This window comes from Alosa alosa, chromosome 24 (genome assembly GCF_017589495.1).
Source record: "Alosa alosa isolate M-15738 ecotype Scorff River chromosome 24, AALO_Geno_1.1, whole genome shotgun sequence".
In the NCBI taxonomy this organism is placed as follows: domain Eukaryota; kingdom Metazoa; phylum Chordata; class Actinopteri; order Clupeiformes; family Clupeidae; genus Alosa; species Alosa alosa.
Genome location: NC_063212.1, coordinates 3,144,517 through 3,167,928, shown reverse-complemented (window position 1 = coordinate 3,167,928; position 23,412 = coordinate 3,144,517). Strand labels below are relative to the sequence as shown.

Sequence of the window (23,412 nt, the reverse complement as noted above, 5' to 3'; positions counted from 1 at the left end):
GCATGTGTTCGAGCGTGCGTGTGTGTGTGTGTGCATGTGTGCTAGCCAATTTCTGAATGCAGAGGGTGCTGACAGAGTTAACATCAGTCTGATGCACAACGGTACAAAGTGTTCTGTCCTAACCTATGTGTGTGTGTGTGTGTGTGTGTGTGTGTGTGTGTGTGTGTGTGTGTGTGTCTTTGTGTGTGTGTGTTGTGTGTGTGTCTGTGTGTGTGTTTCTCAACTCACAGGAGCTGTTAACGCATTTCGATGACTCATCGGCTCCTGGGGGTGGGTTGTGTGGTGGTTTGGGAGCCGGGGGTTGATGTAAAGTGATTTTCTTTTTCCCCTCTTAACTATTTCACAAGACAGGTGAGAACTCTGTTTCTAGGCGGTGTGTGTGGAACATAGGCTATCTACAGTAGGTGTGTGTGGAACATGGCTTCTTGGCTCAGTATAATATGCATTCATAATTTGTTCCAGGCTTGTATCATACTCCACACACAACTTTGTGAAATCTCCTCTTAAACACATCACTCAAGTCACACACACACACACATGTATGTGCATGGCCTCTTAAGTTCTTGGTCACATTGCTCAAGTGATTATGCTGCAACTTTAAAAAATCAGTGAGCTGCTTTCATATCCAATTTCACAATGGTATATTTTCAATACATATGTATCTATATTAAACACCCTGGATTCTCTCTCTGTTTCTTTCACATTCTTTCTCTCTCTCACACACACACACACTGTCTAGACTGGGTTGATGAAGATGGCACATTCCTCACTGGCATTTATGAGGTCACTCACAGTCAAACTCTCTCTATCTCTCTACCTCACACACACACACACACACACACACACACACAAAAGCATGCACTCAACCATGCAACCATACATACCTAGAAAATAATAAACAATGCACACGCATAACACATGTTATAAATATAATATGTATATATATATATATATATATAGAAAGAGAGAGAGAGAGAGTATGTGTATAGTATAGTACAGTATAGCTGCTCTAAGTAGTTTTAGTAAAAACAAACTATAGCCATATACTGTAGTTAACGTTGATCTATGTTGTCTGTTCATCTGTCCTTCATGTCAACATGAATAATTATTTGAATATAATACCGGTATTAGTTACCTATGGAACATGTTTCAAAAATAGTGGCAAATTGTGCTTTACTGTGTCATCCCAAGATTCATATTTAAGTATAAGTATATACTCTTTTGATCCCGTGAGGGAAATTTGGTCTCTGCAAGTAGCTACGCACACACACACACACTGAGGCACAAACAGATACTAGCAAATACAGAAATCTCTCTCTCACACACACACACACACACACACACACACACACACACACACACACACACACACACACACACACACACACACACACACACACACACACACACACACACTGAGGCACAAACAGATACTAGCAAATACAGAAATCTCTCTCTCACACACACACACACACACACACACACACACACACACACACACACACACACACACACACACACACACTGCTGTTCCCCTTCGGTATATAAGTGGAAGCAGGGCAGCTCTTGGCATGTGCCAGATTCTCAGCTCCTGAATCTTAGTGGACATCTGCGCTTCTTCTTTCCTCTGCCTTCCAACAGGTGAGCATGCACGTGTGTTTATGTGTGTGTGTGTTTATGTGTGTGTGTGTGTGTGTGTGTGTGTGTGTCATTAATAGTAGGTAAATGAGCAGTATGTTAAGTTGTTTTCCTCTACTTTTTGGGGTACTTGTCACAGGTTATACTTTTTCACGGAACTCACTTTCCATGTCAAATGAATTCTATGTGTGCATTTGCTATACATGTTATAATTATTGATGTGAATGTGTGATGCCACTGTTTTTAAATGAATCATGTCACAGTGAAAAGTGGATATACTGTGGCTGTGTGTCTCCCTTTTATCAAAACATGTTGCATTTTACTACTTTTCTTAAAATCATGTATGTCTGTATGTTTATACATTTGTATATGTGTATGCAATATTATAACACATTTGAGATAGAGAGAGAGAAAGAGAGATAAAGATATAAACAAAAAGGTGAATGGAATGAGGAGTGGAAGAGAAGACTCATGATGGAAGGAGTTGAGTTCACTTTACTTTTTAGAATGTGTACTTCTTAGAATGTGCATGTTTGTGTGTTTGCTTGTTTGCATGTGTGTGTGTATCTACATTTGTCTAATAGAATGTGGGGGAAAGCATGAGCAAGAGAAGGGGTGGTGCAAGAGGCAGAGAAGAGATGCCACATGTGTCTATCTGTATTTGCTGAGATTTACCTTACTTATGGCTGTGTGGGCAGTGGCACACATCTGTATTTGCTGAGATTTACCTTACTTATGGCTGTGTGGGCAGTGGCACACATCTGTATTTGTGCAAATGGGTGTGTCAGACATTTATATATGTGTGTGTGTGTGTGTGTGCATGTGTGTGTATGTATGTATGCAGAGCATTTGTCCAAGTTTTGGTCAAACAGCCCCAGCTCTGTGGTCTGGCATGATTCATCTCTCCGAGAGGTGCAGAGAATGATGACAGAGTTTTCCCCAACTAGCCTTTGATGGCACAATGGAAATAAAAAAAATGGTTTAGTGGTGCAGGCTCCTCTGTTGAACTTATTGAAACATGTTACATGCATGTGGGCATTAATGTCATGGCAACAAATGAAATGTTAATATAACAGATTCCCATTCAATTGGTTTGTTAGTATTTCTTCATTATTATTATGACCGCCGCGCAGCGAAGCGGCGGTCATATAGGTTTAGTCAGATTTTTTTTTTTTTTTTTCTTTTTTTTTTTTTTTTTTTTTTTTTTTTTTTTTTTTTTTTCTTTTAAGATGTCCAAATTTCCGTCAATGATTCCGGGACACTGAAAGACCGGGGTAGATTAAAACTTGGTGGGCATGTAACCCCCATATGGATAGCATGGAACCATCGTTTTCGTTTTGATCTGTAGCCCCCACGCTGGACTGCACCCCAAAAGGAGGGTAGGGCAGACACAGTTTTCTGTGAATATCTCGAGAACCGTAAGGTTTAGGAGGACCATTATTTTTTGTATGTTGATCTCAAGGGGCCATGTCAACGCATTCCATAACCACTCATTTCATGTATAGCGCCACCTAGTTAAACACAAAAAGTAAAAATGAGGTGGTGTAATTGAAGGTATCTGTGACCTAACATAGTCAAAACTGCACGAAATTGGAAGTGTAGGATCATTATGACACCCTCTGTATGCACGCCAAGTTTTGTGGAATTCCGTTCATGGGGGCCACACAATAAATTAATTTATGTTACTATACACCAACTGGCCTGTAGGTGGCCGGAGACAGTTTTCTGTGAATATCTCGAGAACTGTAGGGCCTAGGAGGTCCACCTTTTTTGTATGTTGGTCTTAAGGGGCATGTCAACCCATCCCATTACCACTTATTTCATGTATAGCGCCACCTAGTTAAAAATTAAAAGCATAAAATTAGGTGTTTTTCATCTCAATATCTCTGGCTGACAAGGTCAAAACTGCACAAAATTAAAAGTGTAGGATCATTTTGACACCCTCTGAATGCATGCCAAGTTTTGTGTACTTTCGTTCATGGGGGCCTTACAATAAAATAATTTATGTGTACATTTAGTGACGACACCAACAAGGATTCCGGGACACTGAAAGACCGGGTACACAAACTTGGTGAGCATGTACCCCCATATGGATAGCATGGAACCGGCCATTTTTTTTTCATCTGCAGCCCCCGCTGGACTGGACCCCTAAAGGAGGGTAGGGCAGACACAGTTCTCTGTGAATCTTTTATGGTATGTTGGTCTCAAGGGCCCACATAAACCTGGCTCATAATCACTCATTTGTGATTTGCCCCCGGTAAAAATGAAAATCAGTAGGATTAAAAGAAAGCCAAAATAAATATTCATCATCATCATCATGGCTGCATTTTCAGTACACAGAAGTAGTCGTTTGTCCACTAGATGGCGCATCGTTGCAGTGAGACGTAATTTTGTTGGAAGTAAAAAGGGGTTGGAAAAACAATGGACGCTTCATACAAGGACTGTAATTTACAAGAGCTTAACATCTAATAAGGATAGGACGATGTTCACATGAAGTGTAATTCCCATTTCTTCTTGAAGCCGAAATAAATCTGAGAATGTTTATCGGACATGCTTGGTTTTACTGCAGGCAACGTTAATCTTGTAATATCAATAAGGACCTAGGTAATGTTACCGTTAAGTTGGTTGAGTGATGGAGGCATTTGATTTATTGCATTTGTAGAAAACTATAAATGCGGTTATACCAAGCAAATGTATAGCAGCACTGTTTGTATCTTTCGACTGTCATTTTATTGCACGTGCTACAAAATCATTCTGTGCAATGGAAGATTTACCAACGTTATAACCGGTCTGATGCAGTTTGCCTATACATGTGAGACTGAGACGCCTGTTTATTTTGTTTTAAGTGCGTGCAGGGTGTGAGAGGGGAATCGATGTGCTTTGATTACAGCTTGGTAGTTGTAGTCTGTGAAATTAAAAGCACGTGTGTGTGAAGTATCCAAACAATGACACCTTCATTTCATTATGGCTGTTTTAGCAAAACACCTTAAGCTACTGTGTAGTAGGTCCCATTTAGAAGTGGCTACTTCATTTTATGCTTTCCTTGACTCATGGAGCTGGGCGTGAATGTTATTACAACTTTTCGCCACGATATGACAGTTTAAGTCCGCTTGATACTGTAAAGGCGAAGCCATTGGTTTCAGAGGAGATTTTATTTGTGTCGCCAGGATAGCCTATTGACAATTTATGTTGTCAATAGGCCTACCTTATAATCCTACCTGTAGCTTAGGAAGCTAACAACTTTCTATTAGGATCTAGTTTGTTAGTTACCGTTTTGTCATAACTCCCTGATGCATTTTTGCATTTAGAATAGCCAGAGCGTGTATATCTCAATCGAACATTAAACAATATCGGGTGCCTATGGACTAGGCTGGGTGAACCCAGCCTGATCTGCCCGGCCATTTATTTTTTGATTTCTTAAAAGATTGAGCTTGGTCTGATGAAAGCCAGACTAGCCATGGACCTCAGTTAAACAATGCAAGGGAACATGAATCAGCCTATATTTGCACTAACAATAACGGACAAAAGCTCTTCAACTTTGGCCCGTTAAAATGTGTATGAACAGTCTAGCGACGATTTCATCAAGGCCCATTTGGACATGTCAGTTATTTGCACCACTGGTTAGATGTAAAACAGCACTTCGTTTCAGACTAGGCTACTGTTACTTAATTTGTGCATTAACAATAACGTTTCAGACTACTGTTACTTAATTTGTGCATTGACAATAAAGTATTACATGAACTAAAGATGACTAAAATCTTATGTAGAAGAAGAAACATTCACAAAAAAATCCATCCATCCAAAATGACCTTTGTTTTTGATAGCTGTTGAAAAACGGCATGGAACTGACAGAGATGTTTTGTTTAAAAATACATAAAAATAAATAAATAAATAACATTATGCTGATACCTTTTGCTTTTCCCAAATACAATGTAGCCTACAGGTGTAAGTGACCTTTCATCAATCCAGTTGCAATGGATGAACTGTGATGAACTGCCCTACTTGTGATTGTTTAGAGATTTTAAAGGTTTTATAACAATTCTACATCTTCTTTGGCTATTCTACAATCTATTCACCTTTTCAGCACCAGTAGGGTACTTTCTGTGCAGCCGACACACACACTCAGGCATGCCAAACAAGCATACACAAAAGTTTCAAGAGTGGGGGATGGAGTAAAATATGGAGACAAATTGAAGTGTGATTTATTTTTCGAACGGATGTACAGGACTGGCGGCGGTCATATTTTGTACCGCTATGCGGTACATCTAGTTTTTAATAGAATGATGTCAGCAGACTGGCATAGTCTGTGTACAGATCTGAGTAATTTACAACACACTAAAGGTCAACTCTCAAAACTGTGGTCTCATCTTTGAGACAAACAACCAAACAAACACCAGGGGTCATAAATTATATCTGGGAAATATTGCTCAATCAGAGTACCTGCAGACAGCATACTAATGTGCATGGCAAATGTTCCCCTGGTTGTTGCAAAGCTGCCATTGCTGCTATTTAGTACTTTGCATCAAAATGTCCAGAAATATCACAAAGTTGGGCTTTCTCAAATGTTACATAAGCGCTGAGAGAGCACATTGTTTGGATTTGTCGTTGCCTGGGGATACCCACTCAGCAGCAGGAATACCGCTGGAAATGAAATAACGAGCCATACAAATAAAAAATTCAATGGCGCAATAAAACTCTCTATCAGTCCCACATGGCTAGTGTCGGTGTTCACAAGCCCTTTCAGTAAGCTAGCATATTGCCAGTCAGGGTGCTACAAATATGAACCACATGTTGTTTGTGTGAGTGTGTGTATGTGTGCGAGTGCGTGTGAACACATCTACTGTATGCTATATGTGTGTATATATTTTGGGGTGTTAAAGACAGTAATATGTTTCTGCTTGTCTTTTTACCCCCTCTGTTGTAAGATGTACCTTCAATTGGAGACGATATATTGTGTTTTTTTTTTTTTAATGTGTTTGTCGCAGCATAGTCTAGTCAGTATGTCGGATGCCCAGACTCCAGAGAGACACCAACGACTGCAGGTGGGCTCCCGAGGTCGCAGCGTGGCACCCAGCGCCACCTCCAATGCCGACGTCGAGGATGTGCCCGAGTTTGAGTCCTTCGAGGGCATGATAGTACCCCGTGGACCTGGGTTCCTGGCTGGTATGGCGAGACGCATTGTGTGTGTGTGTGTGTGTGTCTCATAGGTCTGATTGTATAGGGGTCCGGGACTTTGTGTTAGTACGTTTTTGTGTATATTGTGAGGTGAGTGTTTGAGTGCAAAATATTTTTGTTTACTCCAAAGGACACAGTTGTACAAATGAAATTTTAATATACCCAAATTAACATCAGTTGACATCAGTCCCTATTCCCCCTTATCACTGGCTTCCTTGTTTACCATGCAAGCTACTTCCTCAAATAACAGCCCAACTCAGTCACTTTAGTTTAGGCACTCAAATACTTCTTTGAGAAAGTTGACTGTGGTGACTATTTTATCCATTCATGTAGTGATGGTTAGTGTGTGTGTGTGTGTGTGTGTGTGTGTGTGTGTGTGTGTGTGTGTGTGTGTGTGTGTGTGTGTGAGTGACCTTACTAACATACCATCTGTTTTTTGAGAAGCCACACATTCATTTATTTGCAGATATATGCACTTACAAATTATTTTGTGTGTGTCTGTCTCCATGTGTTATTGTGTATGTGCGCGAATGTATGTGTGTGTGTGTGTGTGCGTCTGTGTTTCTGTGTATGTGTGTCTTCACAGCGTTCCTGGACATCTGGGACCTGGACGTGATGAAGGACCGCCGTGATGTGAACAAGCAGCAGCACAACACAGTTGCCTACGCCAACGACAACCTGATTGTGCGCCGTGCACAGGAGTTCCAGATCAAACTGACCTTCAACCGTGCCTACAACCCACTGAGGAGTTCCAGACCCCCACTATCATCCAGCCAAACTGGGACCTTCAACCATATTTAGTTTGTCAGCTTAAATGTAATTTCAGAAATAGGACAACCCGGTTTCATAACAAAGTCTGTCACCTAATTGAGGACCAGTTGGACTGCTCCCTGCTGTACACATACTCTGTCTAGTCACTCCAAGCAGATGGGCTCCCCTATTGGAGGTTCTGCCAGGTTTCTTTGGAATAATGGAGACCCCCACTATCACCTATGACATGTTATTTTTCTATCCAGCCAGTCAACTTGGGACATTATTATTATTATTATTATTATAAATCAGGGGTGTTCAACCAATGACTTTTGTGTGTCCACCCGCTATTCAGAAAAAGCAGAGTATCCCCACTTCCCTATTCTCTGTGATTCCTGTACTGGTATTTAGGGACTTGAACATGATGCCAGTGTATTTACAACGCACGTGAACCACATCCTGCTGCCTGGACCCTTGCTTCCAGAAATGCCAGCCTGTCAGAATCATGTGTGAAATGCCCTCCTCATCACTTTCTCCCTCTGAGACTTCCTTCCCAATGACTTCCTCTTTCTTGGAGTCCTGACATGTTTGTCCAGTGAAACATGCTTGTTTTGTCATGCTGAGGCACAGATCTTTTGATTTTCCTTTTTTTAATATATACATATATTTTTATATATATATATATATATATATATATATATATATATATATAATTGTGATGCATATGTACCAGAACATGACTGGCACCAACAATCATTTTAGGGTTAATAGAACTTCAAATCTACAGTGAGGGATCACATTGTTAAGATGTCCTGAGCTGGATTACAGCCTGAATATCTTTTTCCCTTTATAGTGCCAAGCTCAAAATTGTATTCCTCTTCCATTCCACTAGGGGGCAGTCCTCAGGCCAGCAAGGGCACATACATCCCTGTGTTTCCCAGCGAGGAGCGTAATAAGTCATGGAAGGGCCGCATTGTGGACACCAATGATAACGTCCTCACTATGGGCATCACTCCCACACCAGACAGCATTGTGGGAAAGTACCGTCTGTATGTTGCTGTGCAGACACCCTATGGCATCAGGAGGACTAAGAGGGACCCAAGCCTCGATGTCTACGTGCTCTTCAATCCATGGGCCAAAGGTTGGACACTATGTATCATTTTATATCTGCCTGAATTGTTTTGTTTTTTCCCATTTCCAAAAATCGCGGCTGAAGTGCCCTTCAGCAAGGCACCTAACCCCTCACTGCTCCCCGAGCGCCGCCGTTGAAGCAGGCAGCTCACTGTGCCGGAATTAGTGTGTGCTTCACCTCACTGTGTGCTGTTTGTGTTTCACTAATTCACTGATGGTGTTAAATGCAGAGACCATATTTCCCTTCACGGGATCAAAAAAGTATATATACTTATATGTAGTGAGGACTTTTGTCCAGCCACTTGGTCCTTTGTGCAATACTTCATGATCCTAATTTGGAACTAATTATATTAAAAAAATGTATTTGTACATTAGTAATATATACAATTTAAGTGTTTTCATTAAAGTTAGTCAATGTGTGTGTGTGTGTTCCTCAGAGGATGCTGTGTATCTGGAGGATGAGGCGGAGCGAGAGGAGTGTGTGATGAATGAGGTGGGGATCGTCTACCATGGAGCCTACGACGACATTTCTGAAAGAAACTGGAACTTTGGCCAGGTACCAATTCACTAACCTCCTTTTAGACTGACAACCAACCGCAGCATGTTTCTGTATCAAAACTGATCCAATTTGCTCTTTGACACTCGGAGAACAGCTCATTTTGATATGGACCCAGCCATATCAAGGCTGGATCTGGATCATAATATAAAATACACTGGTCATCTGCTTTTCGGTACCCATTAGTACTGAAATTATGAATAATATAACTATTTATATATAAGATCATATCAGTTACATATGACACTGTCTGGCCCCATGCCCAGAAAATCTCACATATTACATTTTGGCTTTTCAATTTCCACTGTTAAGTGTCCAGGCCCCCATGTTGAATGCGTGGAAAGGTCATAGTGATCAGTCAGTCAGGATCGGCTCTTAATAGACTTTTCCTGACTCCTTTACTATGTCTGGATTTGAGCCAGTGTATGACACAACTTTCCACACAAGGAAATCTGGCTGATATTATGGGGATGATGTATGGCCAGCCATACACACTTTCTCCCCCTAAAGATCACCAGGCAGCAGTCAAGTAAGCTACTAATGGGAGGCTTATTCAGGTGTCTCTGGACCAAAGCCAAGATGGTAGATACATTATTACCATTGTGTAACATGTAACAGTGTATAATCTTAATACAAATAATAATACATTATTTGAGAGAGAATGATATAATTGAACTTACTCTATCTTCAGAATCTCCATACTGTACCTCTTCCATATCAATATAAATAACCACAAGCCCCAGGGCAAAAGTCAGCTAAATAGTCTTTCCATGAAAATAGGCATATATCACCAGAAACCAGAACACTGTCAAAGACGGATCTGATTCTAAAAATACATAATATGTGTAAACAGGGACTAGTAAGTGGAGAAGTTCCATGACCCGTCTCATGTCCTGTCCTGGTGTGCTCTGTGCCCCTGCAGTTTGAGTTTGGCATCCTGGATGCCTGCCTATTCATCATGGATAAAGGGGAGCTCCCCATCACCAACCGCGGGGACCCGGTCAAGATCTCCAGGAAGGCGTCTGCCATGGTGAGAAGAGAATGGGTCTGTGTGGTCATCTGAAAGGGCTCCTCCAGGGACGAGCAATGAACACCTTTGAGCCCTGAGCAACCCACTGGGTTGTTTTTAGATAAGCACAACAGGAGCTTTAGCATTTCAACCAATATTATCTCATGATCTCATCCAATAACTTTTGCTATTCAACCGTTACATCTTACCTCACCTCACCACTCAACCGCTCCTCTGTGTGCTCCTGGCCAGTTGAACTGCCGGGACGATGACGGGGTGCTGGTGGGCAACTGGAGTGGGGACTACATGTATGGTGTGGCGCCCACCTCCTGGACTGGCAGTGTGGAAATCCTCCTCAACTACGGAAATGGGGGCGTGCCCGTCTGCTATGCCCAGTGCTGGGTGTATGCCGCTGTCTTCAACACCTGTAAGAAACTCTCAGCATGGACAATGCTGAATCAGAGGATTTCATGTTTGGTTTAAAGAATTGATCTAAGGAGGGTATGCTGACTCAAGTGTACTTGATCATAATGTGTCCTGTTCTCCACTGTAGTTCTGTCTCCTCTCTTGCCATCACGCCTAATTCTGTCTGATCTTATATCTATCTCTCATCTAATTTTGATCATGTCTAGTTCTATACATATAGGTATAGAACTATAGTCCTGTCTTGATGGGTTCTGATCCTTTCTGGTCTAGGACAAGTCTAAGTCTAAACTTGTCCTGGTCCTGCCTAAGACTAATCTTGTCCTGATCCTCTCTAGTCTAGTCTAGATAATCTCTAGTCTAGTCTTGATCCTCTCTAGTCTGGTTTAGATCTCTAGTCTGATCCTGATCCTCTCTGGTCTAGATAGTTTCTAGTCTGATCCTGTCTTGTATTGCTTCAGTCCTGCGCTGCCTGGGGATTCCTGCCAGGGTGGTGACCAACTTCTTCTCTGCCCATGACAATGATGGCAACCTAAAGATGGACATCATCCTGGATGAGAATGGGAAAGTGGACCGGGATCGCACCAAGGATTCCATCTGGTAACCTGGATAGGCATAACCCCTCATTAACCACTACATCACCACAGTCCTGTGGCAATTTTAATTGGTGGAACTTCCCAAAATATGCTGATGTTGTCACATAACTTCAAAGGCCACTATCATTTACACTCCATACCAGCTTACTCTGTGTTCCTGAATGTGTGTGTGTGTGTGTATCATCAGGAACTACCACTGCTGGAATGAGTGCTACATGACACGTCCTGACCTCCCTGACGGCTTTGGGGGTTGGCAGGTGGTGGATTCTACACCTCAGGAAACTAGTGATGGTAACACACAAACTCACGCATACACAACACACAGAGAGATGCACAAATCATTACCCAAATAAATAATCCCAATGCGTTTTTCTTTGCAACTAACTTCATAGATTTGTAACAAATATTATGAGTCATATGACACTTGCTTTCATTGTGTGTATGTTATTATGTGGTCTACAGGCATGTACAGGTGTGGCCCTGCATCGGTCCATGCTATAAAACACGGCATGATCTGCTACCCATTTGATTCCCCATTTGTGTTTGCAGAGGTTAGAAAACAATGCCACAATATCAAGATCATTTTTAAATATTCTTATATAATCCTAAATGTTTCAAAGTTAGCTCAAAGTTCAAGCCTTTTTTATGGGTTAGTTTTAGTTGTGAGTAGGACCAACATTACTATGGATTTGGTCAACAAAAATAAATTGTGTTCCTTACTGTAGGTGAACAGTGATGTGGTGTTCTACCAGCGAAACCGTGATGGAACATTGATTCCGGTGCGAAAGAACACAAAGCATGTTGGTCGCCTGGTTCTAACTAAAGCTATTGGTACCAATGGCCGCCGTGAAATCACTGAGGCTTACAAGTTCCCCGAGGGTAAGACCACTAAAATCACAAAGCCTGACATGGATATTGCTGAAAACCTGCAGCCTGTTCTAAAAGGTTAAATGAACTTGATCATTTTAATCTCATAATATTAGCCCTACCAGCAGACCTGTCAGTGTTTGTACTGTTGTCCTTTTGCTACACCCTTGCCCTTCCAGCAAAACAGGTGTTTTAAAAGCATTGAAATGATGATAGACAGACATCCTTTGGTCAAAACACATTGCACCTCCACCTATCAGCCAATTATCCTCATGTTAGCAGTTTTGTAGTCTGAATTCTTGCTCTCAGCAGAGGGAGAGCAACAGAAAGACGAATGTTTAATTTTTCCTGTATTTTGGGTGCGAAATCCGGGAAATCTCCCTTATTTTCAATGCTCAATGTTCTGCTCTGCTCTCTGTGCTCTGGTGTACAATACAGGTACTACTTCCACATTAGTACTTGCAGTGTGAATTGGTATTTGCTTGCTGCATGGTTCCATTTGCATTGTCACACCCCATTGTTAGTTTGTTTCAAAATTTTCTCACATTTTGAACACTCCTTTGCTTCAGGGAAAGATGTGATCTTTTATGCCCTCTGGTGTACATTTCTGGTACTGCTCCTTCGCCTTCTACTGGCACTTACCTCTGTTTTCCTGCAGGCAGCGCTGAAGAGCGGACAGTGCTGGAAAAGGCGGAGTTGTACGGCTGTCAGCGGCAACGTGTGGATCCCCCACCGGCCGACGTGGAGCTGATTTTACCTGCCGTAGAGGTGAGAGTCGGGGATGACTTTGCGGTCACTGTGGAGCTGAAGAACCTCAGTGGGAAGAGCCGCACACTTGATCTCTATGTCAGTGGTTCCGTGGTGTACTACACTGGTGTACCCAGCTCCGAGGTCATCTTCAAGAGACACACCCTCACTGTGGAACCAAAGAGTGGTGAGACTTGTGTGTGTGTGTATATATATATATGTGTGTGTTTCAGACATGTCTCCGTGTATAAATTGTGTTAAATTCAGGTCTGTTGTTTATTCGAGTAGTGAACGAGATGTATGTTAAGATCTGCCTGGTGTGTTATACAGTGGCGAGGGAGATGATTGCGGTTCGTGCTGACGACTACATGACGAATCTGGTGGAACAGGCCAACCTGCACTTCATCGTCACTGGGAAGTCCAGAGAGACGGGCCAGATTGCCACAGCAATGCTCACCGTCGCCATGCGCAAACCCAAACTCACAGTGAAGGTGTGTAAACAAGCTCTCTCTCACTCATTCCTCATCAGTTGATCTTCCAACTGCTTTCTCTTGGATTCATCACATTTTCTGTCATCTCTCTCTCCCCTTCCACTCTTTCCTTTTCATTCCTCTTTGACTCCATTTATCGTTCTATTTTTCACCCCTGTAACTATAAGTGCATTTTCTCTCTCTCTGTCATGCAGGTATCAGGCAGTCCAAGAGTGAGGGAGGAGATGTTTGTGACTGTGGAGTTCACCAATAACTTTAAGTTTGACCTGAAGGATGTAGACATTCGTGTGGAGGGGCCTGGAGTGATGTCGCCTCACCACAAGATCCAGAGGTGGGACACACACACACACACACTGGACCTTATTTATTAATTGAATGTAGAGAATACAGTACAAATCTGAGTGCAGAAATCATCTTACAACAGGGCTCACATGTGATTTATGAAACTTTCATTCCACACCATTCAAAGAGTAATAATGAACTGGTGTTGAACATATAAATGCTGCATCTGAAAACAATCGTAATTTATCAAGCCCATTTAATTATATTCTCAGTCTTAGTCACAAGACACCATGTTCAGAACTTCAAAGAAACAGTAGCCTCGTTTATATGGACACTTTCGGTTTATTTAGCGTTCATGTAAACAGTTCAGTAGAAATCTTTAATCCGATTCATTTCAATCTGATTGAGAAAAAAAAAAAACGTCCATGTAAATGCAGCCACTGTAACAGGCAGAGATGAACACACAATAGTTATTCATATATGAGTGTGTTTTGACAGATTGATTGCACCTGGTACCACCATGTCATGGACCCAAAGCTTCTCACCATGGAGGGTAGGACCAACCAAGCTGGTGGCCAGCCTGGACTGTTTTCTCAGACAGGTTTCAAGAACAAATTACACACACACACTTCGGCACTCAAGTCCTCTTTTGGTGTTATTTGAAGTAATATTTTTTCCATACTACAAACATTTTTCCATTTCAAAAAATTCCAACTTTTTCCATACTCAAATTTTCAAACTTCTCTGTACATTTTTCTGTCCATATTCTAGATATTGTCAATGGAGCGTTCTACTAGCATTGTGAAGAGCTGTATAATAATGTTTATTATTAACTTGGTAGGCCTTGGATACTTTTTGTTGGAGGAAGTGCTGTGTTGGAAGGTGCACTCACATTTTTAGTTCTCTGTAGATACAAGCATAGCCTACTGTACATATGTTGGAGACTAGTGCACTGCTGGCAGAGCCAGAGGCCTCAGAAATCACCATAAACAATATTATTTGTTTGCAATAACAGTTTATCAGATAATGCAGTATCCATGTCTTGGTATCTTTTACAAAATCAAAAAAGTCTACCAGTGTTTTAGTCGAAAATAGCAGAGCTACACAAACATACCAGTGCACAATGGTGTAGGGCACTTGCATAAAACAGGGATTCTCGATTTGGTTTTGGTACCAGGGTTCCCTTGTGGGAGACATTTTTTTCTGAGGACCCCCATTCAATTGTATCTTGATGATGTGGACTGACAGTTAAGCTACACAACAGTAGGAATGGTTCATTATGACCTGAGTGAAGTGATTAGTACTGTAGATGCAATAGTCTGGAAACACAAATATTTCTCCATACCATTGTTTCTTTTTTCCATCAAATTCCATACTTTTCCAGGTTTTCCATACTGTGTAGGAACCCTGATACTATGTAGCTTGAATGTTTATCCTCATTTGTACTGTAATATATACACACATCCTTTTTATTAATAATAAATAATACCGTTATTCACAATTCTGTTGTTTCTACAGGTGTCTGGGGAGGCTGATGTCACCATCGTGGGTTAAAGAGGAAAAAGTGGAAAAGAGGGCTAAAGAGAAAGCTAGTGGGAGGAGAGAGCAAGGCAGAGAAGAGAGGCTTTAGCTCCCATCTATTCTAATGAAGAAGACATTTAACTTGACTCACTAGAAAAGTATATGTGATGAGTAGACCACTGGGCCTTCCTTTTTGTATGTATCCTTTTAAATCCCAAATCCCATATGGTGCTGTAGAGCTATAAATAGGTAGTATACAAAGTATAAACAGGTAGACGTGATGGCACACTGTATGTTCTGAATGAGATTCCTTCTTTATGAAACTTTGTTTCTGCTTTCACTCTCCTTGACTGAGTGCACACCTCAGCCATTCAATAAAGCCAAAGTTGATAAATCAGACATGAGCCCTCATTTTTGTGTGTTTAAGGGTTTCCCGTTTGTGTTAGTTGACCACACCTTCAACATCAAGCAGATGTGAGAGCTTTCAGACGTAGGCCTAGAAATTTGGGCCAACTTAATCTATTAGAAAGAAGAGTGGATTTTCAGTGTGAACTCTGAATGACTATAAAATAGCATGTAATATCATTGAACATTACATACATTTTTGTTTGTTCAAATACATTTAACATCATGAAAGTAGTGTATGAAAAGTAGAATAATTTGATTAAAAGATTGCCTTGTGGCTTCGCTTTAATTAAGTAACTTGAATAATTTGATTACAAAACATTCTCTGCCTTGTGGCTTAAAGTTTCAGGTTTGAAAATTAATTTGATTAATTTCACTATGCATCTTATCAAAATGCTATGTGCCACTAGTCTGGGTTACACAAGGATGGCAATATCCCAGCCTGTCATAAATAGTCTTGAAATGTCGGTAAGAATCCATAATAATGGAATATCCATGTTGTACTGATGCATCCAATCATACAAAAGCAAAGCATAAGAAACAAACATTTCAATCTTATTCTCCGGTGATTCCTGTATGCTGGAAGATGTTTCCATCCACACACATTTGGGTAGGGCATACCGGCATCTTCACAAGACTCTTCCGATTAGATAGAGTCCCACCCATGTGTCTGAGCAACCTATGGTTCTCGAGATATAATAGGCCAGTCAATCTAGCCCAAAAAGACAAAAAAATTGCAAATGTCTCATAGTTTTTATTGGTCCCTAATACCCTCCTGAATCATATACTAAAAGTCTACCGCAGTAGATGGAGTGAAACATATATATATATATATATATATTAGATTTAAGGCCAAAGTTGTGTCCAACACTAAGTGAATTGAGTAGAATAGGGGAAAATTTTCAATTAATAGCTAGCTATGAAACTTCTCCAGTTGAACAGTGACATCATACCAAAGAAAACATGTATTACAAGTTTTTGAGATTTTATGTTTATATATGCAAATTATGCATTTATTCATAAAATGTACCATACCGTAATTTGCATATATTGCAAAACACACAATCTGAAAATTGGATGAAGCCAGATTAAAAATGTATTGTTTCATTATGTTGAGACAATACAGAAAGACAAAATTAAAGAAGGGACTGTGGCTATGTTTCTCTATCATCCCATCCATTAAAAAATACTACTTAGTCAGATGTTTTTGGTATAAAATAAAGAAATGATCAGGCTTATTGAAAATATATAAACATAACTCCTCCCTAATCAAACACAAAATACAGATAGGAAGAAATTTGTAATTAATAGTTTATGTAGGCCTAAGTGTTACTGAAGTGGATATTTCTCCTCCACAGTGTACGGAAACTTAATTTTGAGAAAACACCATTTAAAGGTGCCCTGCCACACAAAACCGTTTTTACTTGTATTTTTTAAAAAAATATGTTAGGTCCATATGTGTTTGTGCTATGCCGTGAATGTGAAAATGAACAGCTATCAGCTCTAGCCACTGAAAAGAAATAAGCGGAGAAATCAGGCCAATAGAGAGCCGAAGTCCCGCTCCTTCCCTTTGCCTCCATGGGACCTGTCTTCGAAAAAAAAAAAATGAATGGTGGTCAATGACGAAAAACAAACTATTTTCTGGTCCCGATCAATTTGTGCCTTGGATTATACATATGATGTTTTTCAGAATAAAACATGATTTTACATGTCAAGAATGTCACAGTTTGTCTCATCATAGTTAAATAAAATGCTATGGAAAATATGTAATTAGACGGACTACAAGTCCAAGTCGCTTACCTAAAGTCACCACATTTTCCCTCCACTCTCGGGTTCTGTCTGCCCTTCTGTCACAGTAAACCACACAGCTAACGATGCCCTGTGTGTTTTGTAGGCTACCGGAATGGCCCCATTCCAGCAACGGGAGTTGCTCTTTCTTTCGCTTCCCGGCAGATGAAAAGACAAGAACTCGGTGGACCAACCTAATCAGGCAAGACACATATCTGATCATCTAAGTTAGCTCATTCAGTTAGCTAACAACGAATGCTAGCTAACGTCAGCCTTTATTATTATTATTATTATTATTATTATTATTATTATTATTCCCATAATCTTTGGATACAGTTGTCATTAAAAACAATAACAAAAATAATAAGGGAACTCTTTTGAAATTGTGTGGTATTCTGCATTAATTGCACATGGAAAGTAAAACTATGTCAATAGTATAGCAGTAGCTATTGGCGCAAAAATGAATGAATGAAAACCCCCATACATTAGTCCTGTTGGGAAAGGCAAGTGAATCCTTGTCCATTACTGGTTGAACTCCTTTGGGCAGGAAGCAAATGCTCCTGGTAACTGATTCAGATCTGCACAACAGATCACATTTTATGACTAATTATACAGAAACCCAGATAATTCCAAACGATCCAAATACTGTCATATTCATAAACATACTTTTCTTGAGACTGTAGTAAGAGTAATGTGGCTTCAGAAACTAAAAGCCCTACCATGTATCTATTTCTCAATTTACTAAAAACCGTATTGCCATAAGTACTGTAGTGTGGTGAATTTCTGACGAATGTATGGCCAGGCAGGCACCAAGGGATGTCATGCATGAGCCAAGACAGGAAACAGGCCTGCTGTATGTAATCTAAAAGACTCGTCTAGTACCAAATAAATGGTGCACATCATTTTTATGGACAATACGGTAAACGTATCCACCAATATGAATAACATGGGGGGCCAGCTTCACGCAGGTGGAGGAGGCTGATGAGGGGGGCCGTGATCCGGACGACCAACCTCAGCACTACATGGCTGGTTTTGAGGCCCGCTGTGACGTGATCCAGAACTTTATTTAATGTTTTGGGTTGCTCCTTTCCCCACAGTCACAGTGTCACCAATCACCACCAGCACATTTCGCATCCTCCCATGTTGTTTTTGCCACTGCCCCTCCAACTTTTCTCCTACACCGTCTGCACAAATCTCTCCCTTCGTATTTGGTTCTCCGTCCCATTCTCCTGTTGCCTGTTTTGTCTTTGTTTCATATATTTTGCTTATATATATATATATATATATATATATATATATATATATATATATATATATATATATATGTATATATATATAAAATATATTGGCCCATCATAATATAGGCCAATGTTTTTCCCTGCAACTCACTATGACTATAACAACATTGGTATGAATAATTCCTGCACCAACCACCTAGGCCTACCTAAGAACATATATTAAAGGAGAATTCCGGTGTGATACTGACCTAAAGTGTGTTGAAACATGATACCGAGTGTGAACGTATATCTCATAGCCCATCTCGGCTTGTCCCCTGCACTCCAAAATCTGGCGCTAGTTAGCTTATTTACAAGACGATTTATACAGACAGTACCTTAAGGAATTTTACCGTTCGACACCATCTTGAATTCAGTCACGATAAGTCGAGCGACGAGTACGATCGAACAGGTATGATAAGGGATCAGATTCCAAAAATAATTCAGTGGAAATGCATGGATTCAGTTGCTTCCAGTAGCAGGCACCACAACGAAACACTGTGTTGGTAGCATTGGCTAACTAGCGCCAGATTTCTGAGTGCAGGGGACAAGCCGAGGTGAGCTATGAGACATACGTTCACACTCGGTATCATGTTTCAACACACTTTAGGTCAAAATCACACCGGAATTATCCTTTAAGGCATGCTTTATTGGACATTCTGATATCTTGGAGTCTTGTGAAATAATAAAACTTGTTTTATACAATCATGTTGTTATTGTACCATTAGGGAAGCAGGGCATCAATATGGGCCATGCACTTACAGTATATTGGTTATGTTTATCCATAAAGGTCATAACTACATTAAGTCAATATGCTTTATTACCTTACAAACACTGTCTAGCTTTACATGGATGATGCCTACTTACATAAGTCCTTCAGATACACAAGATGAATGGGTTAATGTTATTAATGTGGGGTATGGTCATATAGAATCTGTGTATTCAAAAGGTAATGGTTACAAATGCAATTAAGTAGTTCTTTACAAGAACCTATGTGCTCAATGAGGATGATTGGGGGGGAATGACTACAGATGGGCTGATTATAACCAGAGGCGGACAGAGTACATAGCTTCATTACTTGAGTAAAAGTACAGATACCCTTTGCTAAATTTTACTCAAGTACAAGTAAAAGTACAACAGTCAGATGTCTACTTAAGTAAAAGTACTGAAGTACTTGTTTTTAAAAGTACTTGAGTATCAAGAGTACAAGAGTACATTTTCTAAATATTGCATTACTACTGCTACAGTGCTTACATTTATGTACAGAAACGTCCTACGTGGAGTTATGAAAAATGTTAATGTTAATACCTTGGAGAATGTAAAAGGAATTGAAAGTAAAATCAAGTAATTTTCATCTTTTTACCATGTTGCCAGGGATGGGCAGTATTTCTAATACATGTATATAAAATACGTATTTCAAATACAAAATACTATTTTGTAATTGAAACACTGAAGCATTGTAATTGAAACATTGAAGTGAAAAGTATCATGAACTTGTTCAGAAAATTGAAATAGTCTGGCGAGGTGGGGCCACGGGTTGGCACATTCCCGGGATGGACCTGCTGCGTCTTTATCCATTGTTTCGTCCATGGTTTCATCTCTTATCTAAATCTGACCATGGAGTTGACTTTGGCGGAAAGTTGAAGGTGATTGCTGATAGGCTGTCAGTGGCGCCTGCACAATCCAATCACGTTTGAGAGGGAAACAACAAATTGAGGGTTTCTGAGATTTTTCTTTTTTAGAAGAAGAAGTAACAGGTACTCACGGTTATGGATAGAAATGTAGTGGAGTAAAGAGTACAATATTTGCCTCTCAAATGTACTTGAGTAAAGTCATGAGTACTCCCCAAAATGATACTCGAGTAAAGTACAGATCCCTCAAAATTGTACTCAAGTACTGTACTCAAGTAAATGTACTCCGTTACTGTCTGGCTCTGATTATAACAGGTAGTAATCTGGCCCTTCAAACCCCAAATGAGTCATGTGATGCATAAAGGACCCTGAAGAGTTTTTACCTTAAAATAACGTTTCCAAAATAATATTGAAAGCCCATACACTCTTAATAGAGTTAATGGCATTTTGAGCAGGTCTTATCTTTGAAAGTTTAGGTAGGAACAGTTAGGTCCTTCAGGTAGGAACAGAGAAACAGACAACAGAATTATGTTTATGTTCATTATAATATGAATTATTGCTTTCTTATTGTAGTGTATGATTAAGTTGACAAGTTACTTAGTTGCCTGCTGTGATGAAAATATGTTCACCAGCACTCACCAAAACACATCACTCCACTCGTGTATTTGATGTCAGACAGGCTCATATCATGCTGTTCTATATGTATATGCCTATGAATTTACATTTTCGACCAAATCTGCTGTTATGTTCTATTCCCTAAGAATATTAGGCTAACTTGGCCAGACTCCCTCTTACAATGTAAAATTAAAATTATAAAGAATAAACTGCTGTACAATAGATAGACAAGGCACCCCATTTCTGCCCTTTCAAGGCTGATTACCTAAACTTTATTTTGTATATCCTTATCCTTGCACACAATACTCTGTGGATATTTTGGTATGATAATATTGTTTAACTTTGAGTTAATACTGATGTCAAGCCAATGTTTTTTGTCTTGAAGATAAAATGTGATTGCTGCCAGGGCTGGTAGGCCTACCACTGAATGTGTAAACTGGCCTGACACTGAAGGACAGTTTATTTGCCCTGGCTGTAAATAACTAATACAATAAATTGTTTTTACAACTTTTTGTGTGTTTAGTTATGTGTAGTAATTCCTATAGATTATGTCTCAGAATAACATATCACATGTGCATGAGGGCAATGACAGGATACCATTTGTTCAGAGTTAGGACATGCACAGGCAACATGGGCTATTTCTTTCTTGCACAGACATTTGTGTTGTAGGCTATACAGTGGGTCAATCTGATGTAGGCTATGTTGCTGCCTGGGCTAACATCACTACAGATTCACAGAGGCTAGGCTACAATCAAAACGATAAAAACATAATAGCCTAGCTAGGCTAGGACTACCATCAAGGCCTACTATGTAAAAATCGCCAATATCCTTAATGGTAGCGACCCACTGAATCTGACACAAAGTTTTGTTTGACTGGCTGCGACACAAGATAACAACATTGACGCCAAACTGCATCTATACTCGAACACGACATAGTCATACTTTCCATTAATAACACATGACAACATCCAAAAACGTGTTAAAACACAGTGGTCTTCTACTTTCTTTGACAACATTTTCACGCTTCAGCAATGGGCGTCTAGACATCCTCCGTTCATAAATATTCACGCTAAACTCCGCCCTGGAAACTCTCAGAATCTCAGAAACCGTATATCCGGTAACAACGGATCAACATCGGATTTTGGCATTTAGCCTACTCAATGAAGTTATAGTAAGCTAATGTTAATTGGCAGAAAGATTGATTTGCTACATCTTTACGACAGTAAACTTCAGCTAGCTAGCAGCAGTTACAACTAGTTAAGCAAGGAGATGGTTAACGCTATGTTTGTATTAGGGCTGTCAGCCATAACATGTTAATCGAGATGCAGTAAGGACCAAGCATAGGCCTACGTGTTAATTTGTTAGAACCCGATTGATGCAAAGTGCGTCAAAAAACACATCCTTTCTTCTTTGTTACATTGCTCCGGAACTGTTCATTGCAACGAGATAAAACTTTTATTGCATGACAGAGCAGAAGTGGGGCTTTCCAACGAGACTACGTCTATGTCTGTACGATCAAGTATGAAAATAAAAGAAAATCATGAAATTAAATCAAATTGCATCATATTTACAGTCTATACTTCTCTGCGTTCACCTGCTCACCCATTACTCTTGTTTGAATTACTCGCAAACCCGTGATCGCATAGATATGGCAAGCATATCAGATGAAAGACAGGGCTAATGGTACCATGAATATCGACCCTTTTGGCTTAAAAAAACAGACTAAGTAACTGAAAAATAATAACGTCATGTACACAAACCAACGCTGCACATGCATGTTTATAATCCAACGCTATCGTGTGTTTCTCTATGGCAAAGCCTGTTCATAATCCGGTTTTGAAATCCTATCCCAATTTGTTCAACAAAGAAACCCTTTTTTTGCATACACCATGCATCAAAATTATATTTTGTAAAATGTGTCGTGCCGTGGCCCGGTGGTTGGGGACCGCTGCCGTAGGGGGCGCCACATTTTGGCGTAGTCGGCAGGATTTGTTTTTTTTCTTTTGAAGTGTTAGGATGTTAGGAAGTGGTAGGTTAGCCACATTGAGCAGCACCAGGTGTGTGTGTGTGTGGGTGGATGTGCGCATAAGTGTGTTTGTGTGTAGAGAACAGCAGCTGGCAACAGGATGGACCAGAACGCGGAGCTGCAGCAACTGCGCGAGCGGATGGCACGGCTTCAAGCTGAAAATGAGAGACTGTCAGGTTCACAAGGAGACGATGCTGGCGGGAGTGGGCCCTAGCCGGTACAAAGAGAGCAGGTATTCTATCTGCCCCGAGAGAGACGGTGCCCTAAATTTTCTGGCTCAGCAACAGCAGGGTCACTTTCTATTGAAGAGTGGAGTGAAGAAGCGCAAAGCTGCATTAGGTCACCGTACTTGTCTGATTTGGAGAAGGCAATGTTTTTGTATGATCATTTAGAGGGCAAAGCCCGGAGTGAGATTAAATATCGACCCATAACTATCGACCCATAACAGAAATTATTACTGTTTTAAAAGAGGTATATGGATGCTCTA

The 23,412-nt window shown here is 40.4% G+C and overlaps 1 protein-coding gene across 1 annotated transcript; it reads left to right on the top strand.

The window, feature by feature from the left end:
- Window positions 1-1,570: 1,570 nt before the first annotated feature.
- f13a1b (coagulation factor XIII, A1 polypeptide b) lies at window positions 1,571-23,139 on the top strand. The gene is made up of 16 exons (XM_048237028.1): window positions 1,571-1,641; window positions 6,624-6,801; window positions 7,400-7,561; window positions 8,417-8,704; window positions 9,132-9,250; window positions 10,173-10,280; window positions 10,512-10,686; window positions 11,144-11,282; window positions 11,466-11,569; window positions 11,741-11,829; window positions 12,004-12,157; window positions 12,804-13,079; window positions 13,223-13,383; window positions 13,578-13,714; window positions 14,164-14,266; window positions 23,005-23,139. The coding sequence occupies exons 2-16, from the start codon at window positions 6,639-6,641 to the stop codon at window positions 23,137-23,139; spliced, it is 2,313 nt and encodes a 770-aa protein (XP_048092985.1). The 5' UTR covers window positions 1,571-1,641; window positions 6,624-6,638.
- The last annotated feature ends 273 nt before the right edge of the window (window positions 23,140-23,412 follow it).

Coding starts and splice junctions, on each gene's coding strand:
- f13a1b (XM_048237028.1), top strand. CDS start 6,639: ATGTCGGATGCCCAGACTCCAGAGAGACACCAACGACTGCAGGTGGGC. Junction 13,080..13,222: donor CACTGTGGAACCAAAGAGTG/GTGAGACTTGTG, acceptor TGTGTTATACAG/TGGCGAGGGAGATGATTGCG. Junction 13,384..13,577: donor AACCCAAACTCACAGTGAAG/GTGTGTAAACAA, acceptor TCTGTCATGCAG/GTATCAGGCAGTCCAAGAGT.